The sequence below is a fragment of the Bufo gargarizans genome, chromosome 3 (genome assembly GCF_014858855.1).
Source record: "Bufo gargarizans isolate SCDJY-AF-19 chromosome 3, ASM1485885v1, whole genome shotgun sequence".
In the NCBI taxonomy this organism is placed as follows: Eukaryota; Metazoa; Chordata; class Amphibia; order Anura; family Bufonidae; genus Bufo; species Bufo gargarizans.
The window spans coordinates 576,351,257-576,375,582 of NC_058082.1; the positions used below are offsets into that span (position 1 = coordinate 576,351,257).

The window sequence follows — 24,326 nt, forward strand, 5'->3', positions numbered from 1 at the left end:
TTGTGGATTTATCCTACATAATCCTGTTTAATGCATATGGTAAACACAGAAAGCAGAGTTTTACTTATATCTTCATTGGAATTCATCAAGTATTTTCTAAGATGTTTTCTAAAGCTGTTCAGTATTAATTGCATATACTAGGCAGCATGGTCCAGAAAGTTAATAGTTCTTGACAGCTTCTGCAGCCTTATTATATCCTAAGCATCTAGTATGTAAATTTATGAAGGATGGAAATCCATTGAGAATATGCAGAATGCAACACACATATTCTGCAAAAGGCTTACACCCCTGGGCAGTAATTGTGATTGGTGATAAGTCGGGGCATGGACATTTAACCTCTCGGATACTGCACAGCATCTGAGAGGTTATTTGGGGAAGGGGGCTTCCTACAATAACCGAATGCCTGCTTACCCTGTGGTGATTGTGTAAGCCATTTCATTACCTTGTAAATGCTCTCAGACCTCCCATTATTAAGCCCTGCCTCAGTCTAGGCATAATAGGAACATATAGAACCGAAAAAAGAAAAAGGGGCCTCACTATAATACCGTAAATGAGGGCAAACAGTTTTAGGTTTACATAATAGGAACATAGCATTATTGCCTTAGCCTACAGTACAAGTTTATTGCAGTCTATTGTATAAGAAATCACATGTTCCAAAACCTAGGGTGGCTAAAAAAAGCAAATCATTCAAGCCACCCCTTTTACAAAATAAAATAAATTAAGAATCATTGCTGTTGCCAAGTCTGAAAATGCCCAAACTATTAAAATTTAAAAGTATTTATCTTGTTGCAGAGGACACTGTAATGGAAAAAAAAAAATAAAATATATATATATATATATATATATATATATATATATATATATATATAAATACAGTGATCAATGTTGCTTTTGGTTGCTTTCCTCCCCCAAAAAAATGAATTAAAAGTTATAAAAAAAAGTCATATCTACCCCAAAATAGTATAAAAAATTCTACACAGCTCCAAAGATGAAAATATAAAAAAGCAATAAGAGTCAGAATATGGCCATGAAATAATTGTTTTTCAAAATTTTATGGTACAGTTAATGCCGTAAAAATGAAACCCATAAAACAATGGCATAACTGAGTTTTTTTTCAATTCCACCACATAAAAAAAGTATATATATTCCTGTGTTCTAATACATCAGATGTTACAATAAATGGTGCCTAGAGACATGTAAACTTGCCTCACAAGCAATAAGCCCTTATAAGGCTATGTGCTTGGGAAAATAATGAAGTTTTTGAAGGCAGGGATTAAAAAATGAAAAGGCACAAAAGTAAATGGCTGTGGTGTCAAACAACATTTTATCAGTAATGTCTTTGTGCAGATCAATATATGGTGATATTATAGTGACTACAGTACTTCAGCGATCAGTAACGTCCAGCACACTACTGTGACTGATGGGAAATTACAACTCTCAGCTTGCACACAAACTCAAATGGAAGTGAATAAAGTAGTCTGGGAGCTATACAGGGAGTGCAGAATTATTAGGCAAATGAGTATTTTGACCACATCATCCTCTTTATGCATGTTGTCTTACTCCAAGCTGTATAAGCTCGAAAGCCTACTACCAATTAAGCATATTAGGTGATGTGCATCTCTGTAATGAGAAGGGGTGTGGTCTAATGACATCAACACCCTATATCAGGTGTGCATAATTATTAGGCAACTTCCTTTCCTTTGGCAAAATGGGTCAAAAGAAGGACTTGACAGGCTCAGAAAAGTCAAAAATAGTGAGATATCTTGCAGAGGGATGCAGCACTCTTAAAATTGCAAAGCTTCTGAAGCGTGATCATCGAACAATCAAGCGTTCAAAATAGTCAACAGGGTCGCAAGAAGCGTGTGGAAAAACCAAGGCGCAAAATAACTGCCCATGAACTGAGAAAAGTCAAGCGTGCAGCTGCCAAGATGCCACTTGCCACCAGTTTGGCCATATTTCAGAGCTGCAACATCACTGGAGTGCCCAAAAGCACAAGGTGTGCAATACTCAGAGACATGGCCAAGGTAAGAAAGGCTGAAAGACGACCACCACTGAACAAGACACACAAGCTGAAACGTCAAGACTGGGCCAAGAAATATCTCAAGACTGATTTTTCTAAGGTTTTATGGACTGATGAAATGAGAGTGAGTCTTGATGGGCCAGATGGATGGGCCCGTGGCTGGATTGGTAAAGGGCAGAGAGCTCCAGTCCGACTCAGACGCCAGCAAGGTGGAGGTGGAGTACTGGTTTGGGCTGGTATCATCAAAGATGAGCTTGTGGGGCCTTTTCGGGTTGAGGATGGAGTCAAGCTCAACTCCCAGTCCTACTGCCAGTTTCTGGAAGACACCTTCTTCAAGCAGTGGTACAGGAAGAAGTCTGCATCCTTCAAGAAAAACATGATTTTCATGCAGGACAATGCTCCATCACACGCGTCCAAGTACTCTACAGCGTGGCTGGCAAGAAAGGGTATAAAAGAAGAAAAACTAATGACATGGCCTCCTTGTTCACCTGATCTGAACCCCATTGAGAACCTGTGGTCCATCATCAAATGTGAGATTTACAAGGAGGGAAAACAGTACACCTCTCTGAACAGTGTCTGGGAGGCTGTGGTTGCTGCTGCACGCAATGTTGATGGTGAACAGATCAAAACACTGACAGAATCCATGGATGGCAGGCTTTTGAGTGTCCTTGCAAAGAAAGGTGGCTATATTGGTCACTGATTTGTTTTTGAATGTCAGAAATGTATATTTGTGAATGTTGAGATGTTATATTGGTTTCACTGGTAAAAATAAATAATTGAAATGGGTATATATTTGTTTTTTGTTAAGTTGCCTAATAATTATGCACAGTAATAGTCACCTGCACACACAGATATCCCCCTAAAATAGCTAAAACTAAAAACAAACTAAAAACTACTTCCAAAAATATTCAGCTTTGATATTAATGAGTTTTTTGGGTTCATTGAGAACATGGTTGTTGTTCAATAATAAAATTAATCCTCAAAAATATAACTTGGCTAATAATTCTGCACTCCCTGTAGTTCTACTGCACCTGGAGTGTTGAAGGTTTCTAAGACTTGGACTAGTATTTTTTGTGGAAACATACTGTATGTGTTTTCCCATGTACAGCTTAGAAATAAACCACGCATACTAATGTGATTTAAATCAAACTCTTTCTCTGTGTCTTTGTCTGTGATTGAGTAAAGTGTCCAGGCTCTTCTTGTACTCCCGTGCTTTGTACCCGATCTTATGACCTGTTAGTTTACCCTCTGTGTATCAACCTTGGCTTGTTTTCTGGATTAATTCCTCATTTGTTGATCCGGCTTCCACTGATTCTTCTGGCATTCTGGATTAACCCCTCATCCACTGTTTTGGCTCTGTCCATCTTTCCTGGTTCTGACCCTGCTTGTCTACTACTCTTTGCACCTTGGTCATTCTGGTCTGCTTCCACTTGGCTTCCACTATTTTTCTGCTACCCTACTCAGCAGACATAACTTGGGTCCCTTGAAGCAGGTGTACATCATTTTCAATAGGCTTGCTGGTGCTTTTAAAGGGTACTGGCTCTGCTGTAAAGGGAAGTCAAAGAGTGCTGTGCCTTGATTATTATCTGGCTGGTTGTTGTATGCCAGACAGCTATGAAGATCTTGTGGTATCCATGAATCTCAGTGGATATTTAGCTATGACTTCACCTGACTCTTGATTTACAGCAAGTTGTATATATGTGAATCATGTGGTCATATACTGTATTTTTCGCCCCATAAGACACACTTTTCCCCCCAAAAGTGGGGGGGGGAAATGCCCCTGCATCTTATGGGGGGAAGCTTCCATTTTACATTGCAGACTGTGATGTATGAGCCGGGAAAGAGGAGGGGCTGGAGTCTGGAACTAGGGGCGGGGCCCGGTGCAGTCACTGTACTCTTACACCGGCCCTCTGCTCACCGAAGTATTTATAAACATGAATCCTTATCCTGTTATTAAGTTTAACTAACGCTGCGCTCTCCCATGTTCCCCTGTATCAGTACAGCACTTACGAACAAGCTTCAATAGCAGGCAGAGCGGACGGCAGCAGTAACGTCACTCACTGACATAGAGCGCCTGCTCCTCCCACTTTATGAATGAAGCAGGCGGAGCAGGCGCGCGACGTCAGTGAGTGACGTTACTGCTGCCGTCCGCTCTGCCTGCTATTGAAGCTTGTTTGTAAGTGCTGTGGGGATACAGGGGAACATGGGAGAGTGCAGCGTTAGTTAAACTTAATAACAGGATAAGGATTCATGTTTATAAATACTTCGGTGAGCGGAGGGCCGGTGTATTGGGGGACACTGTTATGAGGGGATCTGTGGATGACATATAGCAGTGTCAGCCACAGATCCCCCCCATAACAGTTCCATCCACAGATCCCCCACCCCAAAACAATGCCATCCACAGATCCCCCCATAACAGTTCCATCCACAGATCCCCCCCACCCCATAACAATGCCATCCACAGATCCCCCCATAACAGTTCCATCCACAGATCCCCCCACCCCATAACAATGCCATCCACAGATCCCCCCACCCTATAACAATGCCATCCACAGATCCCCCACCCCATAACAATGCCATCCACAGATCTCCCACCCCATAGCAGTACCATCCACAGATTCCCCATAACAGTGCCATCCACAGATCCCCCATAACAGTGCCATCCACAGATTCCCCATAACAGTGCCATCCACAGGTCCCCCATAACAGTGCCATCCACAGATCCCCCATAACAGTGCCATCCACAGGTCCCCCACATGACAGTGCATCATCCACAGATCCCCCATAATAGTGTCATGCACAGACCACCATTAATTCAAAACCCACCAAAAGCACACCTTTTGGTTAAAAATATTTTTTTTCTTATTTTCCTCCTCAAAAACCTAGGTGCGTCTTATAGGCCGGTGCGTCTTAGGCTACATGCACACAACCTTATGTGTTTTGCTGTCCGCAAATTGCGGATCCGCAAAAAAAAGGATGACGTTCTGTATGGCATCCATTTTTTGCGGATCCGTTTTTTTTTTGCGGATCCATTGTACTAATGCCTAGCCTTGTCCGCAAACTAGAAAAAAATAGGACATGCACAATTTTTTTTTTCCGGAGCAACGGAACGGTTGAAATGAATGGGTCTGCATCCTATCCGCAAAAAAAATGGATCGGACACGGAAACAAAATACGGTCATGTGCATGAGGCCTTATAGGGCGAAAAATATGGTAATATAATAGTTAGCACTGGTGCCTTTTGGCACTGGGGTCCTAGGTTTAAATCTGAACAAGAACAAGATCTGCATAGAGTATGTTTTCCCCGTGTTTGTGTGGGTTTCCTCCGGGTACTCTGGTTTCTTCCCACATACTGAGAGAACTTAGATTGAGAGCTCCACTGGGGAGAGTGTGATGATAATGTCTGTAAAGGCGCTGCGGAATACGTCAGCGCTATACAATTGGATAAAATCATTTGTGTTTTTAATTTAGAATTCTATCATTACCATAATTTAGTGGTCACATACCCCAAAGTCATGAAAACATTGGCAAAAAATGTAAACTTTTATTTAAACTATATGACACCAAAGGTTTATTCCATGTGGTTTGTGCATAAATGATCATGTTCCTGCATACATTAAGGGTCAAGAGTAATTATGAGTAATTGACTCATGTAATACGAAGCAACCATGCTGGATTGTAGAATACTACCTGATATATTTGTATTATATGTGACATTCATTATATAAGGTGACATAGCATGAAAGTATAAATGTGTGAGAAATGTTAACATTTATGTGATCTCATTAACACTGAGTTGTAACCTGATTGTATCTGACAACCAAATGTCCTGTTTATTAGTGTTGAGCGCGAATATTCGAATAGCGAATTTTAATCTCGAATATCGGCCATTGCGAGAATTCGCGAATATTTAGACTATGGTGCTATATTCATCATATAGTGCTATAGTGCTAGATTCATCATTTTTTTTCCATCTGAACACATGATTCCTCCCTGCTTGAGTTGCTCGTGGGCCAATGACTCATTGGCCCACAAGCAAGAAGCAGGGAGGAATCATGTGTTCAGATGGAAAAAAAATGATGAATATTCTAAAAAACGAATATATAGCACTATATTCAATATATGCTGAGTCCTCCCTGCTTCTTGCTATATTCTGTAGTGCTATATATTTGTTTTTGACCCACGCCTGTATTGAGCGCGTAATATTCGCATATTACGTGATCATTACCGTGCAGATTTTCGCGTTAAAAAAAGAATATAGAATATAAAGAATATACGAATTTGCAAATATATGACGAATATTCGACAAAATATTCGCAAAATATCGCAAATTGGATATAACCCCTGCCGCTCATCACTAGTATTTATATCACAGAAAAAAAATAAGCTTGCTAATTATCTTAACTATCCCTCATATATCCCTGTTGCTTACTACACAATCACTTATTATAATTGTCTATTCTCATTTACTTCACAATACAGTCTTGCCACTTATACACCATTACTCATTAAAGGAGTTATCCGTTATTTTACAAGTGATGGTCTATCCTCAGGATAGGCCATCAATGTCAGACCTTCAGATGTATGACTCCCATCAGTAACTTTTCTACAGTAGATCTAGTGTTAGAGGTTATCCTAGCATATAAACAACTTATCTCTCGCAGCACCGAAGCTGAAAAACCTAACCTTGAGCGGCACATAAGATGAAAGACTTAACCTTGTGTCTCACCAAAGGTGCAAGACTTAACCTTGTGCAGCTTAAAAGCTGCAAAATCCTCAACTTGAGCAGCACTAAAGCTGTTGAGGTTGACTCCAGAACACTGTCCCAGTAGAATTAAGGTGAATGGGGTGGCACTGCTAATGTTCATACTGAGATTAGTGGATTCTCACATATCCCCATCCTCCCGCTGAATATGTGATGCACAGCCCAATATTAGAGATGCATATAATCGTCAAAGATCTGTAAAGAAAAGAGGGCGGCTCTCACCACTGCTGTGTCAAACTAATTTTATTCTTACAAAAGTCCTCATTAAAACAGGGCTGGGGCGGATTCCACCTTTACACAGACCGTTGAGTGGCGACGGACGTTTTACACTTGCACGCTTCCTCTGGCCACTGACATCATTGCGCCGACTTGCTCTCCCTTTTAAACGTCACTATCCATGGTCGTTCAGGCAACCTAAGACACTTAATTTGTTAACATCAACACTGCAATACACATTGGATACGTGGAAACCATTTGATTATACAAATACACTCAGGTCGTTTCTTTCATTTAAACCTAGGGGTCCCATGGCTGCTGCACAGATGATCCTTCTTGCCTCTCTTTGTAATAATAGGCTTGCGGCATGTTCAAGATCAATTCAATGCCGGCAAAGCTGAGGCAACCTCGATCACCTTCATGCCTATCACACACATGGATAATGAGCCGGGGGAACCCTTTCCCTTTTCCTGGAGTTATGTGTTCCCTAAACCTTTCGAATAGGGACTGGGATACAGCTTGGTGGAGCGGTTCGACCCAGTGAGCTTTGAAGTAGACTTGTACAAATCGATACGTAAACTGAACTTACATAAACTATTCAATGATACACCGATACAAGAGCACCCGAAAAAACAGGGTGATATCCCAGTAGATATTAACTATTTAGGTTTCAACATTTCAGAAAAATTTGATGAGATTGAGGTCTCCTGTTTGAAGTTTTTGGAAAACATGGATTTACAGCAGGAGGAGGCAGACGGTCTTCAGTCTGACAGATTTGAGGGAGGGAATAAGTCCACATATTGTCCCCCTTTGCCCGCCGTTAGCAGCATCAATAGCTTTCATAAGCGTGTATTGAGAGAGGTCAGAGCGAGGAAGTGCACAAGGGGGAAACGGCCGTCGCCACTCGGCGGTCTGTGTAAAGGTGGAATCCGCCCCAGCCCTGTTTTAATGTGGGCTTTTGTAAGAATAAAAGAAGCTTGACACAGCAGTGGTGAGTGCCGCCCTCATCTTTGAAGATTGACTCCAGAACAGCTTCATCCATTGTGTGGTGGACAGAACTTTATACATTTTTACTGTGCTGCTGCTCCCATTCATTTCAGTTGCTTGTAAGTTGATTATTATAATTTTTTTTCTGTGTCATGCAATATTCCTATAAATGTGAAATTATTTCCCTCTGAGACTTAGGAAACCTACTAATTGAAAGCTTCTTCATATTGAAAGTTCAAAAAGATATTTTAATCTATTCACAGACCTTTTTAGAGATGAGGGTGCATAGGTTTTCTTTGATGTAAAATAAAAGTTAAATACAATGCCGCTTCTTTTGTGAAGACAGGTGCCTGTTGTGATTTCACACTGCCCTAGTACTTCTGGATAATTTTTATTTTTTTTTACTTTTTATCTTCTTCTGAAATAAGACCAATTGTGTCTCATGCACTCCTATCAATGCTCGGCTTCTGCCTTCTGAAGTTCCATAACTCTTTCTCAATGCAAGGCACAATAAAGTAAAAAAACTGGAATGTCGTCGAATGCACAATCGTGTCATACTATATATTCAACTTATGGACTTTTAAATTTAGAAACTTTTAAAGAAAATATAAAAAAATATAATATAATACTATTTTATTTGCTAACTAATTAACACCCCATTCCAGTCTATAGATATATAGGTAATTCAGGCAGATTTCTGATATATTAGCAATTGTAAGTTATTGAAAGAAGGTCCTCCATTGAGGTTTCCTATCTATCAGAAAATAGAGGGACTACAATCAGAGTATTTCTAACTCATTAAGGGACATTTATCAAAACTGTCGTACCCATACGTCAGTCTTGATCTCCCTGTACTAGCCTAGTTTATTAAGAGGCAGATACATCTTAATAAATTACTGTAGGCATGTCTCTGCCCGGGCATGCTCCAGATTCTAACGTCTATGCCAGCTATAGGCTATAACTTATGCTTCTTTCTGGAGAAAATTATAGTAAATCTGGTAGACTATGTAAAGCCCCACACCCTCCTGCTAAGCTATGGCACTTCGGAAAAGTGCAGAGAAGCTTATAATGCCATATAAAGCCATAGTCTACAACTTTCTTATGCTGCAATAGAGGTGTAAAACCTTTAACAAATGTCACCCATTGCCTCTCTATAATAGAGATATAGGGAAAAAAGAAGAGGGGATTAGTCGCAGACTCCTTTGTGTCTAGAGAGTCTGGGATATCCAGGCAGGGCGCCAAAGGGAACGGACCGTTAGGTGGTAATATGATATATCTAGGGTCCAAAAATAGATATTTCGGGTAAATACTTATTTATTTAGTTATGTTTATTTGTATATTTTTTATATAGATATTTATTTTTCATATATTTTTTATTTGATTTGGTTGTTGGGGAAGTTGAAGGCTGCCACAGGTGCAATGTCCAGACAGAATTAATCTAAACTGGACATGGTACAAGAAGGACAACACAAAATGAAGGAAAAAAATAACCTGTATACGGCACCAAATCCCTCAGAGGTAGTCAGTTGCTGATTTTAGAATGGTAAAAAAGGGGGTGGTTGAGTGCTAGAAACAGGCGGTTGTCAAACTCACTATTAAAAAATCCCAGATGCTTGTGTACCCCAGCAGGGTTATTATTAGGATTAATAGTGATGCTATTGTATAAAAATTGTATAATTAAGAAAGGTATATTAAAAATGTCCCCGTGGGAACTGAAGAAATTTTTCAAAAAAGATACTCTCTCTGAAAAAGATCTTTTACAAAATGCATTTTTCAAATGGAAATTTTCAGGTAAAAAAACTCACTTCACCCAGGAGGGGCAGGGTGGGATAAAGCACATAACACCCACTCTGCTTCCTCCTGCGCCTGGGTCGCCTAAAAGATCGTCTGGAAATAAACGGCAGTCACAGCTCGAACGTCTGGTAAATTTCCTCTTTATTAGCACAGGGTAGGGTAAAGGTAAAGGTGGGCTCAACGCGTTTCGTGGTCACCAAGGATCCCCTTCATCAGGAGCTTCCTGATGAAGGGGATCCTTGGTGACCCCGAAACGCGTTGAATCAATGCCACGTAGAATTAAGGCAGTTCTGAAGGCAAAAGGGAGTCCAACATCGTATTAGTATGGTGTTCCTAATAATTCTTTAGGTGAGTGTATATATATATATATATATATTTTTTTTTAAGTACTAAAATTCTGCACTTCTTCCACTAGCTACTTATAGGCGCTACATCTCAGTCTGTACACATCACTTTTCAGCATTCATTTTGAAATCATCACACGCAGGATTAGGATGACAAATATCACCTATATTTAGATAGCACAAGATCTATCCATTTCCGATAAGTGATACCACCACTCTGCTACCCCTTCCTGACCTCTGCATAGGTCATAGAGCATGCTTAAAAAAAACTTTACTTTAAACATTTTTTTTAGCATTGTTTTTTGTTTGTTTTTTTGCTTAATTTTTTATGTTATAGAACAATTCCTGTTCTGTAGAAATAACTTCTCAGCTTTTTTAAAAGAAAAAAAACCCAGACAAAATAGCACAACATGCTTTGCTATTTTGTCAGGTAAAATGTTGGCCTCCCTAGTAGGAACCCAACTGAGTCCATTATAGTCATGGAGGTTCATCTAGCATCAGTTTCTTAGTTTCAGTAATTTGACACATCTGCCACTTCCATGAAAATAACATAGCTGGTGTGAACATAGTTACATAGTTACACGTCTGGTAATATATATATATAAAAATTCCGTTGGGAAAATGTGAATATGGTGGGAATTCGGTTGGGCTGTTCCGGCAGACAATACCGGGAATTGTCTGGACACAAGCCGCAACATGCAGCAGTTTGTGTCTGGCCAATCCCCCGCATTGTCTGCTAGAATGCAGCCTGATCCTTGCCCGATCCCATTATACTTAATGGGGCTGGCAGGCATTCCGTCGGCATTCAGCATCCACAGAACAGCCTGCCGGAATTCACACCGCAAGTGTAAAACTAGCCTTAGATGGGCACCTACTGTAAAATGACTCACTTCTCCTTGTGCCTATAGGTCTTAAATGATTTCAATGAATTTAGGATCTAACTACCGTATGTACTGCTTACTGCTTGAGAAAGGTTCCAGTGTGTGGACCGAAACGTTGCGTTGGTGAATAAATGTACACTGATTTTACTTACGGAAGTTTCGTGGATACTTTTGATTTATAATTTTCAGGGGATTAGATCGCTCCAGCGGCCGATATTACTGCACTGTTTCTTTTTGGACAACCTTGTTCTACTTGCATTATCATCTATTTTGTAACCAGATTTTTTTGCATTTTGATTACCTTCTTAGTATTGATTGTTTTGACTGCTTTTAGAGTCTTTTACAATAATGACCTTTTTGTATTAGTCACAAAGGGGCACATTTATTAGGAGTGGCATTTTAGACGCCGGTCTTAATAAACCCCTAAACTGGTGGTGGTTCTGCCGAAGTTACAGATGTAGCAGGTTTACCACACAAACTCCTAACTCAAATTTCTTAACTGATCGTGTTCTTTCTTTGGCGGATCTTCCCCAGTTCTAAATATAAGACAGCTTCTGAGATGTCTTTCATTTAGACCTTTTTCTACGCCTAAAATAGGCATAGCACATAGTAGAAAATGCCGGCCAATCCCGTTCCCCACCCACACCATGCCCACAATTTTAGATCTGGTGTGAGCGGGAAAAGGTGCAGATTGCAGCACAGCTAACTGTTTCACCGCAATCTGCTCCTGAAATACTCAAAATTTAGGCGTATTTCAGATTAATAGATGACCCCATAGTGTGTAAGGCTGAAAAACAGACATATATACACCCAGTTCAGCTTGTTATCCTACATGTTGATCCAGAGGACCTCATATATTGGGTATATACTGCTGCCTGAATGGGTGTGCAGTACCCGGCTGCAGCACTACCATTTTGAAACCATGACACAACCAGGCCGAGTGGTCGTACCATGAGTACAGGACCAAATTGTGGCAGTGACACCTCCACCTTCATAATACAAAAACAACGTCAGTCAGTTAAAGCCTTTAGGCATAAATAGAGAAGTCATTATAGAGTAAGGTCCCATATGTAAGAGGTCACCTTGTTGTGGAGGATGGGCACAAATTATTTTTATCAAAATATTTAGTACAGCTTCATATTTAATTATGTAGTAAATATAGGATTTAGTGTTGAGCGATTTGAAGCCAAACAAATTGACTTTGATCAGAATTTTAGGAAAACTTTGATTTGCAGCAAAGCCGAATTTCTTCATTCTTCGAGATAACAAATCAAATTTCATTGAAATGGCAGCAAAAAAACTAAACATACTCAGCCCATCCATTTGCTTGTTGACAGGCCATCGTGGCCACCTTGATTGAAGAAACCGCATGAAATCTCACACAGGTGTGTGACGACACCACATCACCGCACTAGCAGGGCGCAGTGATGTCAGATGACGTCACCGCTCCCGGCCAGCATGATGACATCATCGCGTCACCGCACAAGATTTTCCATGGTTTCTTCAAGCACGATGGCCACGACTGCCTTCCCACGAGCAAATGGATAAAGTGTGTATGTTTTTTTTTTTTAATCCTGATTAACCCCTGAAAGGCCTAAATTTTAACATCAGATGCCGCGATCAGTGATGAAAGCGGCTTCCGAGGGGTTCAGTTCATTGCCCCTGCTACAAAGGAATGTGATTTGTGCCTAAGTATTTCATAACAAATCAAATTTCTTTGTGAAATTTGGCGAAGCAGCCAAAGTGAATTTTTCATAACTTGGATCATCACTAAAAGCATTAATAAAATGTATGATCTATATATTCACTGTTTGCAGAGAGATGTTGCCTGCTTCATTTTGTATTTTAATCACAGCACTGAACCTTCACATCTAATTCATTTTATAGGATGTGCTTTTGCATTTTATCCATCATTTACTGTGGGGCACAGAGCGTGGCCACCACACTATACATAAAACCAGATTACAAAAGAAAGGAAAAACAAGGGAAATATGTAAGTAATAAATGTCCTTTAAAGCATCTGAAAGATATTTCTTCTATCTTAGAATTGAGGCTATAAAAATAGACTGTGAATTTCAGAATGATCAACGCATATTGTAGATATCTTCTACTTGGAAAACAAAGTCACAATGCCATATGCACAATGTAGACTTACTGTAGTTACTGTGGTATGATATCTGTTGGATAAATGCCACATGTCCCATTACTTTAGCTCACTTATTAAGCTGTTATATGATGCAGTCTATAATATGCACTGATCATTTAATAACTTTCAATTCATTTGGCAATAATCCTGAAAGACGATTCTGCTTTTAATCATGGTCTAGTCTTAGTACCCGTAAAACGATAAACATATATTTTACTTTTCACCACAGGTGTAACTGTAGCCCATAAGAAAATGTATAGCGTTTGATAGATAAAGGATCCTGCTGACTGAAGAAAACACAATAGGTATAGCAGCACAGTGTGCTAGTACATGCCAGAGACTGAGAGATGGAGATGCCAGGGGCTTCTATTGATCCTTTTCTATCATTTATCATTAGCTCATATTCTATTATTCCCACTTGCCTTGGCAAAGATAATGTGTATGTGTTCCTGCCAAAAAAGACAAATCACTGAAAATAATGCACTTATACGGTACAATAAATGCAAAAATGATATATGGACTAAGCCCTCATTCTGATATGATAAAATCTGAGACTCTCAACCAATATATTTTGATCAAAACACATCTGTGCCCAGCTCCCCTTGCCAAGGTGGTCTTAGGCAGATCCTACTCTAAACCTACCTATCTATATTCAGGAGACCAGACCCTGCACATATAGTGTGCTGCTTCTAGTTAACGCTTTGTGCATCAAGCAACCAATGAGAGGAGGAGCACGTACACCTACAGTGAATATAAAAAGTCTACACACCCCTGTTAAAATGTCAGGTTTCTGTGATATAAAAAAATGAGACAAAGATAAATCATTTCAGAACTTTTTCCACCTTTAATGTGACCTATAAACTGTACAACTCAATTGAATAACAAACTGAAATCTTTTAGGTAGAGGGAAGAAAAAATATAAAAATAAAATAATATGGTTGCATAAGTGTGCACACCCTTAACCCCTTTAGGACACAGCCTTATTTCACCTTAAGGACCAGGCCATTTTTTGCAAATCTCACCAGTGTCATTTTGACTTATCCAGGCCATTCTGAGATTGTTTTTTCGTCATATATTGTACTTCATGACACTGGTAAAATGAAGTAAAAAATAATAATTTTTATTTATAAAAAAAATACCAAATTTACAAAAAAATTGTAAAAAATTGCAAATTTCCAAGTTTCAATTTCTCTACTTCTATAATACATAGTAATACCTCCAAAAATAGTTTTCCATTTTAATAATTTTTTTCCAGTTTCAAAGCAAGGGTTAACAGCCAAACAAAACAAAAAATTTATGGCTCTGATTCTGTAGTGTACAGAAACAGCCCATATGTGGTCGTAAACCGATGTACGGGCACACAGCAGGGCGCAGAAGGAAAGGAATGCCATACGGTTTTTGGAAGGCAGATTTTGTTGGACAGTTTTTTTTGACACCATGTCCCATTTGAAGCCCCCCTCATGTGATATATTTTTAGAGCCGGTCGATGCGGACGCAGCGATACCTAATATGTATACTTTTTTCCCCCCTATTTTTTACCAATTATTTTTTACTTTATTTGGGGAAAATTATGTTTATTTTTACTTGAAACTTTAAATTTTTGGGGGGGGGAAACATTTTTTTAAAACTTTTTTTAGCTTTATTTTTTATTACTTGAACTTTTGGGGGTCTAATCCCTTTACAATGCAATCCAATACTTCTGTATTGGAATGCATTGGCTGTATGAGTAATACAGTGAGTATTGCTCATACAGCTTCCGGCCTGTGAGATCCAGGGGGCTGGATCTCACAGGCTCGTCACCGGAAGGCAGCACAATGCTTTCCTTAGGCATTGCACTGCCTTCCATGCCATCGGGTCCCACCTACAGCCGCATGGGGACCCGATGGCACCGCCGCCAGCCGCCGCAACCGCAGGTAAAAGGCAAACATCAGGTCTGAATTTACCTGCGGTTTGCGGCGATTGCCGACACAGGGGGGGTCACGCCCCCCCCCCGCGCATTTAGCCAAGGTGCCCGCTCAATGATTTGAGCAGGCACCTTGTTGCATGAAGTTCCTCTTCATGTTCAGCTTTCTAGCAGAAGCCTGAAGGTTTTGTGCCAATATTGACTGGTATTTGGAACTGTTCATAATTCCCTCTAGCTTAACTAAGGCCCCAGTTACAGCTGGAGAAAAACAGCCCCAAAGCATGATGCTGCCACCACCGTGCTTCACTGTTCGTATGGGGTTCTTTTGGTTATGTGCAGTGTTGTTTTTGCACCAAACATATCTTTTGGCTTGGATGTTTTTCTTCGTAAGAAAAGGCTTTCATAGCCCAGACATATGAAGAATACGGGAGATTGTTTTAACATGTACTACACAGCCAGTACTTGCCAGATATTCCTGCAGCTCCTTTAATGTTGCTGTAGGCCTCTTGGTAGTCTCCCAGACCAGTTTTCTTCTCGTCTTTTCATCAATTTTGGAGGGTAGTCCAGTTCTTGGTAATGTCACTGTTGTGCCATATTTTCTTCACTTGATGATGACTGTCTTCACTGTGTTCCATGGTATATCTAATACCTTGGAAATTCTTTTGTATCCTTCTCCTGATTGATACCTTTTAACAATGAGATCCCTCTGATACTTTGGAAGCTCTCTGTGGATCATGGCTTTTGCTGTGGGATGCGACTAAGAAAATTTCAGGAAAGACACACTAGAGCAGCTGAACTTTATTTGGGGTTAATCAGAGGCACTTTAAATGATGGCAGGTGTATGCTGACTCCTGTTTAACATGATTTTGAATGTGATTGCTTAATTCTGAACACAGCTACAACCCCAGTTATAAGAGGGTGTACACACTTATGCAACCACATTATTTCATTTTTTTATTTTTTTTATTTGTTCCCTCCAGCTAAAAGATTTCAGTTTGTTTTTCAATTGAGTGGTACAGTTTATAGGTCACATTAAAGGTGGAAAAAGTTCTGAAATTATTTGTCTCATTTTTTTACAGCACAGAAACCTGACATTTTAACAGGGATGCGTAGACTTTTTATATCCACTGTATATGTACCACCTAATAAAAGTCGCATGTGGGATAGGTGGGGCAAAAAGTGCACAAGAATGCTACTTCCAGGATAAAATAGAACCGCATTCACCCTTGAAGGTGCCACACCTCCAAGCACTTAAATTTATCAAAAATCACTAAAAGATACAAAACATCCTGCACGATAAGATAACTAAATATGCAGATGTACATGGCAACATTTATAAGGTAAAAATCACGGAAAATAATGCAATAACACAATAGATGCAAACATTATATATAGACCAAACCCTCACTCTGATATGATAAAATCTGAGACTCTCAGCCAAGATATCTTTATCAAAACACATCTGTGCCCGCCTACCCACGCCAAGGTGGTCTTAGGCAGGTCCTACGTTAGACCTACCTTTGCCATTAGGCATCTATATTCAGAAGAGCAGCACCTACACATATAGTTTGCTGCTCCTTGTTACTGAGACCAACTCTACAAACTAGTCAAAAAACACGGAAACAGATAAAAAATAAAAAATCCTGCACAATATGATAACTGAATATGCGGATGTGCATGGATGTGCCCGCCTACCTGCGCCAAGGTGGTCTCAGTCAGGCAGGTCCTACAGTACACCTACCTATGCCGTTGGGCATCTACATTCTGGAGAGCCATGCACATCATCATATTTATTTATTACATCAGGATGCTTTTTAATCTTTTCTCTGTGATGTTTGACTAGTTTGTAGTATACTCTAGAAGGAGTGACACCTTCAATTGTGAATGCACTCCTATTATCTGGGGATAAGCATTTTTGTGCACCTTAGCCCTGCCTATCTCACAGGCAACCTTGATTTGGTGGTACATGTAACTGTGCGTGCTCCTCCTCTCATTGGTCACAGAGGTGACTAGAAACAGCACACTATATGTGCAGGGTCTGCTCTCCTGAATATAGATCCCCATACAGCATAGGTAGGTTTAAAGTAGGACCTGCCTGTCTGAGACCACCTTGGTGCTGTTAGGCGGGCACAGATATATTTTGATCAAAATATATTGGCTGAGAGCCTCAGATTTCATCATATCAGAATGAGGGCTTAGTTCATATACAATGTTTGCATCTATTGTGTTGTGCATTATTTTTCTTTTATAAATGTGGCTATACACATCTGCATATTCAGTTATCATATTGTGCAGGATGTTTTGTATCTGTTTCTGTGGTCTTTGTTCTGCCAATAAAGACACTTAGAATCTGGAAGAGATAGAGAGATAGATAGATGCGGTAGATAGATATATAGATAGATATGGGACAGGTATATGGATGTATAGATAGATAGATACTAAATAAATAAAAAATGGCAGCACAAGACAAGGGGCAATGAAAACATGGAGGTGCAAGCCCATCAGTCTGACAGTGACCAAAATTACAAAAAGAAGTCAGGCAGCACACTCACTTAAAGAAAAATGTGGTAATATTTATTCACCCATGCTGGAAGTGCGACCCTTCGCTCTATACTGGAGCCTTTCTCAAGCTTGAGTTTTTCTTTATGAGTGTGCTGCCTGACTTCTTCTTTTTTAGATAGATACATACATAGATATGAGATAGATAGATCACATATCAGTGTAGATTTCATAAACGTTTAGCCCTGTTCAGTCACTTTGCCCACCCTCATATATGTTTGTACTGGCAGAGTTCGTACATGCAGTACATACAGCCTTTTATATAGCATTCAGCAGATCACATCAAGTGGTCACATCCTCCAGTAGATCTGCCGCAGCATGACATGACACCCTTCAGACCAGTCATTTTATTAAGGTAAATTATTTTGTTTTCTGTAAATATAAAACACTGAATGGAATAGACCAAAGTATCGAAAAGAAAAACGTCACTCTTGGCCATTTGCAGTAAATGGCGTTATTCGGCTGGGCATTTTACATAATTGCCCTCACTTTCGATGGTTCAAAGCCTATTTCATCCGAAAAGGAACTTTATCTTTTCATGTAAAATTCATGCATTCAAATTCCTTAATTTTGCCAGATTGGTGGCAAAAAGGATTTGGCGGCACTTAGTGGCAGTCACGCTGTAATTTATTTATTTCTGGCTGTAATGTTTGCAGACTGTTTTGAGCGAGGACTTAGCAGAATTATGAAAGTGGAGCAATGGCTGGTATTCAGCAGTAATGGCCGTATATCATTCACATGCTAATGTCTATCCTCACGCAGACTAACATTAGGATTCCTTTCTCTATGCCTTTCATACAAGGCTTGTCATATTTTATGGCAGCTAAAATATAGATTCCTTAGCACTCATCCATCAAAGTGGATTGAATTTCCGGTGAAATTAATTTAGCATTTTGTGTCAAATTTATTTTCCGTTTAGGTTTTCTTTTCTTGAAGGTAGAATTGTAAGACATCAATTGAAATCTAAAGATCATTTGGCTTTTAGTTGCAATGAATATGAAATCCGTGCTGATGTGCACGTCGGAGGCATTGTGGCCACATAGCAGAGACCTAGCCTTAAACTCCAGAATGGCAAATTTGCCTAGTAAAATATAGTACTCTGTAAGATACTGTATTACTGTTATTTTTGGAATTATTTTTTATTTAAAAAAAACATACCAAAAATGCAAGCTCTTGAGCTGGTAAATCCTGAAACAATATAATACAAACCAATATGGTGGCTGCTTTTATTGTCTTATGATTATTATTATTATATTATTATTATCAACAATAAAGCAAAAGTAGTAGATTTAATTATTTTTATGATTTTGTCAGGTGGTTTATTTTTAATGAGTTTTTATTTATTCGTTAATGACAATGTATATTTGGTAATTCCAATAAAGGTTTTTTGAATGTGATAGAAAGAAAGATAGAAAGAAAGAAAGATAGATAGAGATGTTTCCGTTCTCTTACTGGTACTTTTCTTAAGCAGTCCCAGTAAGAGAAGAACACAACTTTTGAACCACATCTTTGGAAGTGCCGTGGAATTTTTCAATTTTATTTTACTGGATGCTGGATCGCCTCCGCAGCCGCTGGCACACCACAACTTTTCAAATCGCTGTGTCACTCTCATAACTATTTTATAGATAGATAGATAGATATATTGCAGATGGATAGGAGATAGATGCTAGATAGATAGATCTGAGATAGATGAGAGATAGATAGATAGATAGATAGATAGATAGATAGATAGATAGGGTTTATAATAAAAGTACAAATAGCAGACATACAGATTTTTCCAATAAACTTCACAACTTTGAATTTTAAAAATACATTTGGTGCCAAATCAGACTTTAAGTGTTGAACAAGAATCCCTGTATTTCTTAGTCAGTGGTAAACGCATGCTGTAGAGAAGTTGTCAGTTTGTGAAGACGACAGGGGCCACATATAAATGAATCTATGTCCACTTTGCTTTCGGGCTCTGGCATTTGCCCGGCTCTCGTCACCAACCCTTGCATTCATATTAATTCTTCTCTGTCACAGAGATTTTACAGTTCTGCTCTCCTTAAAATTTCAACCTGCAACTAAGGAATGAGACAGCCGCTATTCCTAACTGATTTAATTACAGTAAATTAGAACACTTAATTCATGCATTATATTCAGTTCAGTAAAGTGTCAGGTTTGATGCAGGAATCCAAGTCTTGATGCTGTGTCTGTATTAAGGAAGCTCTCCAGAATATTTGTCCTTTCAAACTGAATAATAAACAGTTACCGTATTTTTCGCTTTATAAGATGCACTTTTTTCCCCCAAAAGTAGGGGGGAAATGGCTGTGCAGCTTATAAAGTGAATACAAGTCAGCACTTCCATTATGGAAGTGCTCTTTAGTATGCATTAGGTGCCAGGGGCAGGGAAGAAGCGGTGCAAGTGCTTCCGGTACTCCCCCTCCCTGGTCTTCTTTGCTGGGGCCGGCGCTACCCTGTCCTGACCCCGTACAGCATCAAGATGTAGTGCGAGCACTATGACCTAAAGCTGCACAGGTGACAGTGCAATGCGGGCCGGAGGAGACAGGGGAGCATGACTTCTGCCAGAGATGAAGACGACCCGTGGCACAGGAGAGCGAATAGGAGTTTATTTTATTTTATTCTGATCTGAGGTCTAATGGGGGTCAGAAATGAAGGGCTGAATTGAGGTCTGCTGGGGGTATGACATTAAGGGCTGATCTGAGGTCTGATGGGGGTCAAAAATAAAGGGCTGATCTGAGGTCTGATGGGGGTCAGAAATAAATGGCTGATTTGAAGTCTGATGGGGGTATGACATTAAGGGCTGATGTCAGGTCTCTTGGGGGTCTGACATACAGGGCTGATGGGGTTCTGACATGGGGGTCTGATGTGATGTCGTGATATGGGGGTCTGATGTGAGGTCTCAATATTTATGGGGGTCTGATCTGAGGATCTGATATGAGGTCTGAAAAATATGAGGTGATGAAAATTTTTTTATTTTATTTTCCTACTCTAAAATCTGGGGTGCGTCTTATCATCCGGTGCATCTTATAAAATGAAAAATATGGTATATAAAATATAACAAAAGTAGAACTGACATCATTTTACACAGAGTTCCTACTAAGACAATAAATGACACATTTAATTATTGCAATAGCATTTAAATTAGAGATTTGAATATTGATTATACTGACAACAAATGTCACGCTTGATGGTAAGGGTGCTTCTAACATTTACCCTAATATCAGCACAGATCCATTGGAATTTTCACCTTCCGAATACTCTTAAGATGGAATTTATCATGAGAAGAATATCTGAAGTCAGTTTTGCTTAAGTCTGTGTTGGCGGACTGTATGTCTTATTTATCAAATATCATATGTTGTTTGATAAATTTGTCTTATTCTTTCACCACTCCTGACATGCCTATTTTAATAGCTTCATGCATTCCCCATGTAATAACAATTCTGGAACATCTATTCTGATGGTTCTATGTTGTGCCATTTCTTTATTATTTCTACTAGAAGTTAGGAATTCATTGCTAGTAGTCTGCAGTAAGAGTACAGAGGGGTGGTAACCAGTTGGGGGGTGTACCTGCACAGTCTGAAAATGTAGAAGATAAAAGAAAAACATTTTGGAGTGGATGTGTGGAAAGGGGAAATGGGACAGGGAAAGGAGAATAGGAGGGATAAAGCGCCAGAGGAGAACTCGAAATTGGTGTCAGATTACCAGCTTGTAATGGACTGGCCACAGTGTGAGGCAGCTACCCACTTAAAAAGAAACACAGCACAGGAACACTGGTAGTGTACCATATGCAAGAAAACATATAACAGTATAGTGGGGCGCCAGTTACATGTGACCGGTGTTACAAGGATAGCAGTAGAGAAATATATGTATATAATATAATATACAGGTTATCTACAACCGCTCAGTTGGCGGGTCTATTGATGTTATGTCAAAGCAATATAGAAAGGTATGCTATAATAATAGTGAAATAATATTAAAATAAGAAATAAGTTGAGTCAAGGGACTTACTTCAGCAGGGAGGAGGATGAACAGGATAAACTTAAGACACCAGTCTGAAAATGGCAGCACTGATTGGATAGAGTGAGAGTGTGCAAGTACACACACCCAACTGGTTACCTCCCCTTGTCAGACTGCTAACAATTCATTTATAACTTCTAGCAGAAATAATAAAGGAATGGCACAACACAAAGCCATAATAATGGATGCTCCAGAATTGTTAGTACATGGGGAATGCATAAAGGTATTAAAACAGGCATGTCAGGAGTGGTGAAAGGTCCTCTTTAAGCCTAACACTTTTATATAGAAAAGCTACTCCAGTATTCCTACTCCATCCTCTTACTGGAATGAGATTGAGACTTTTTGGTGACTTTTTAGTGGCAGACCATTGGTAACACACCTACAACCACTTATATTTAAAAATTGAAATGAGTGGTGTAAAAATACAAAAAGTCCGAAAGTAAGCTCAAAAAGTTGCAAATGCTCCACTTTTTGAAGCCAGAATTCTGGGGTGAAGGCATGATAAATCAGGGTTATTGATGTCTCAGCAACAGTTGACAAAAATGACATCTTAAGAGTCACTGTACTTTCACACAATTGAATTTCTTTTTAAAGAGAATGGTTTTAAAAAAATTATGCCCACATCCACCTGAAAAAACACTGTAAAGATATGGCAACTAGGGGTCTCACTTCCACCTAATTTGCAGTCCACTGCTTGTTGTCAGGCAAGAGCCACCCCTTGTAACAGAGTCTCGGAAGACGACTGAGAGGAAGGGGCGTGTCAGAACTAGCTTAGATTGTGAGCCCTTATAAAGCAACTGTTTGTAAATATTACAGGAGCTTCCTGCATTTCTGTGAGATTTATCTCTCCTTTTAAGCTTTTTGAGCTCCCTAGAAAAACAAAAATAAAAACATAGTGAAATGTAAGGGAAGTGAGATCACTGCCTACTGCATTAGCAGAAGGGAGACACCCTCTGCTTGTGAGAGAAATGCATCTAGCTGTGTAGCTGAAACAGGGAATCATATGGTTTAACCCCTTAAGGACATAGGACGTACCGGTACGCCCTGTTTCCCGAGTCCTTAAGGACACAGGACGTACCGGTACGTCCTAACTTTAAATCGGGATTCCGGCGCCCCAGGGGTTAATCTGAACAGGATGCCGGCTGAAATCATTCAGCCGGCATCCTGTCATAACGCCAGGGGGGGTCATGTGACCCCCTTGTGTCGGCGATCGCAGCAAACCGCAGGTCAATTCAGACCTGCGGTTTGCTGCGCTTTTTGCAGTTTCTGATCCCCGGGGTCCCTGACCGTGGGGATCAGAAACTTTAGAGTGCCTAAATTAGAGATTTTTCACCCCCTCTGTACCCCTGCACGATTTGATGGTGGCGGGTGGTGCAGGGGGGTGTCGCAGGCGGTGGGGCGTTGCGGGAGGCGGGCGGTGCGGCAGGCGGGATCGCGATCCCCCGCCCGCCTCCCCTTGAATAATCGTTGGCGTCTAGTGGGTTATACCAGGGTGCCAGCACATTGCTGACACCCTGGTATAAACGGCTGACATCTGTGCAGATGTCAGCCGTTTAACCCTTTCCATACCGCGGTCCGTACGGACCGCTGTATGGAAAAAGTTAACTGTCATCGGTCAGGGAGCTCCCTCCCTCTCCCATTGGGAGGCTGCTGTGCCTTTTGCAGCCCCCCGATAGAGAGGGAGAGAGCCCCCAGGCAGCACCCCGAAGCCCCGTCCTTACCCTTCCCCGTCTGCAAAGTTGTGGCAGACGGGGAAGGTTTCCATGGCAACAGGACGCCTGCTCAGGCGTCCTGCTGTCCATGGTGCTGAACAGATCTATGCTAAAAGCATAGATCTGTTCAGTGTAAGTAAAATACAGTACAGAACCCTATAGGGTTCTGTACTGTATTTTACAGACATCAGATCCACTGAATCTTCAAGAACCAAGTGGGTCTGGGTCAAAAAAATGTAAAAAAAAAAGTGAAAAAAGTAAAGATTAAAAAAAAACATTTATCACTGAATAAAAATTAAAAAAATAAAATACACTACACATATTAGATATTGCCGCGTCCGTAACGACCTGATCTATAAAACGGTCATGTTACTTTCCCCGTACGGTGAACGCCATAAAAATAATAAAATAAAAACTATAAGAAAATTGAAATTTTGCCCACCTTACTTCCCCAAAAAGGTAATAAAAGTGATCAAAAAAGTCGCATGTACGCCAAAATAGTACCAATCAAACCGTCATCTCATCCCGCAAAAAATGAGACCCTATTCAAGATAATCGCCCAAAAACTGAAAAAACTATGGCTCTTAGACTATGGAAACACTAAAACATGATTTTTTTTTGTTTCAAAAATAAAATCATTGTGTAAAACTTACATAAATAAAAATAAAGTATACATATTAGGTATCGCCGGGTCCGTATCGACCGGCTCTATAAAAATATCAAATGACCTAACCCCTCAGGTGACCACTGTAAAAATAAAAAAATAAAAACGGTGTAAAAAAAAGCAATTTTTTGCCATCTTACGTCACAAAAAGTGTAATAGCAAGCGATCAAAAAGTCATATGCACCCCAAAATAGTGCCAATCAAACCGTCATCTCATCCCGCAAAAATTAGACCCTACTCAAGATAATCGCCCAAAAACTGAAAAAACTATGGCTCTTAGACTATGGAGACACTAAACAATTTTTGGGTTTTAAA

At 39.9% G+C, this 24,326-nt stretch overlaps 1 protein-coding gene across 2 annotated transcripts in view; it reads left to right on the top strand.

Annotated features, from left to right (window-relative positions):
• Positions 1 to 24,326, top strand: part of NCAM2 (neural cell adhesion molecule 2) — a 440,779-nt gene that overhangs the window by 148,846 nt on the left and 267,607 nt on the right. Inside the window, exon 2 of one of the 2 annotated variants that reach the window (XM_044287571.1) lies at positions 12,895 to 13,000. The exons of the other annotated variant lie outside the window; for it this stretch is intronic. Coding sequence (XP_044143506.1) covers positions 12,895 to 13,000 — 106 coding nt within the window. The remainder of the gene's footprint in view (positions 1 to 12,894; positions 13,001 to 24,326) is intronic. 2 annotated transcript variants of the gene reach the window in all.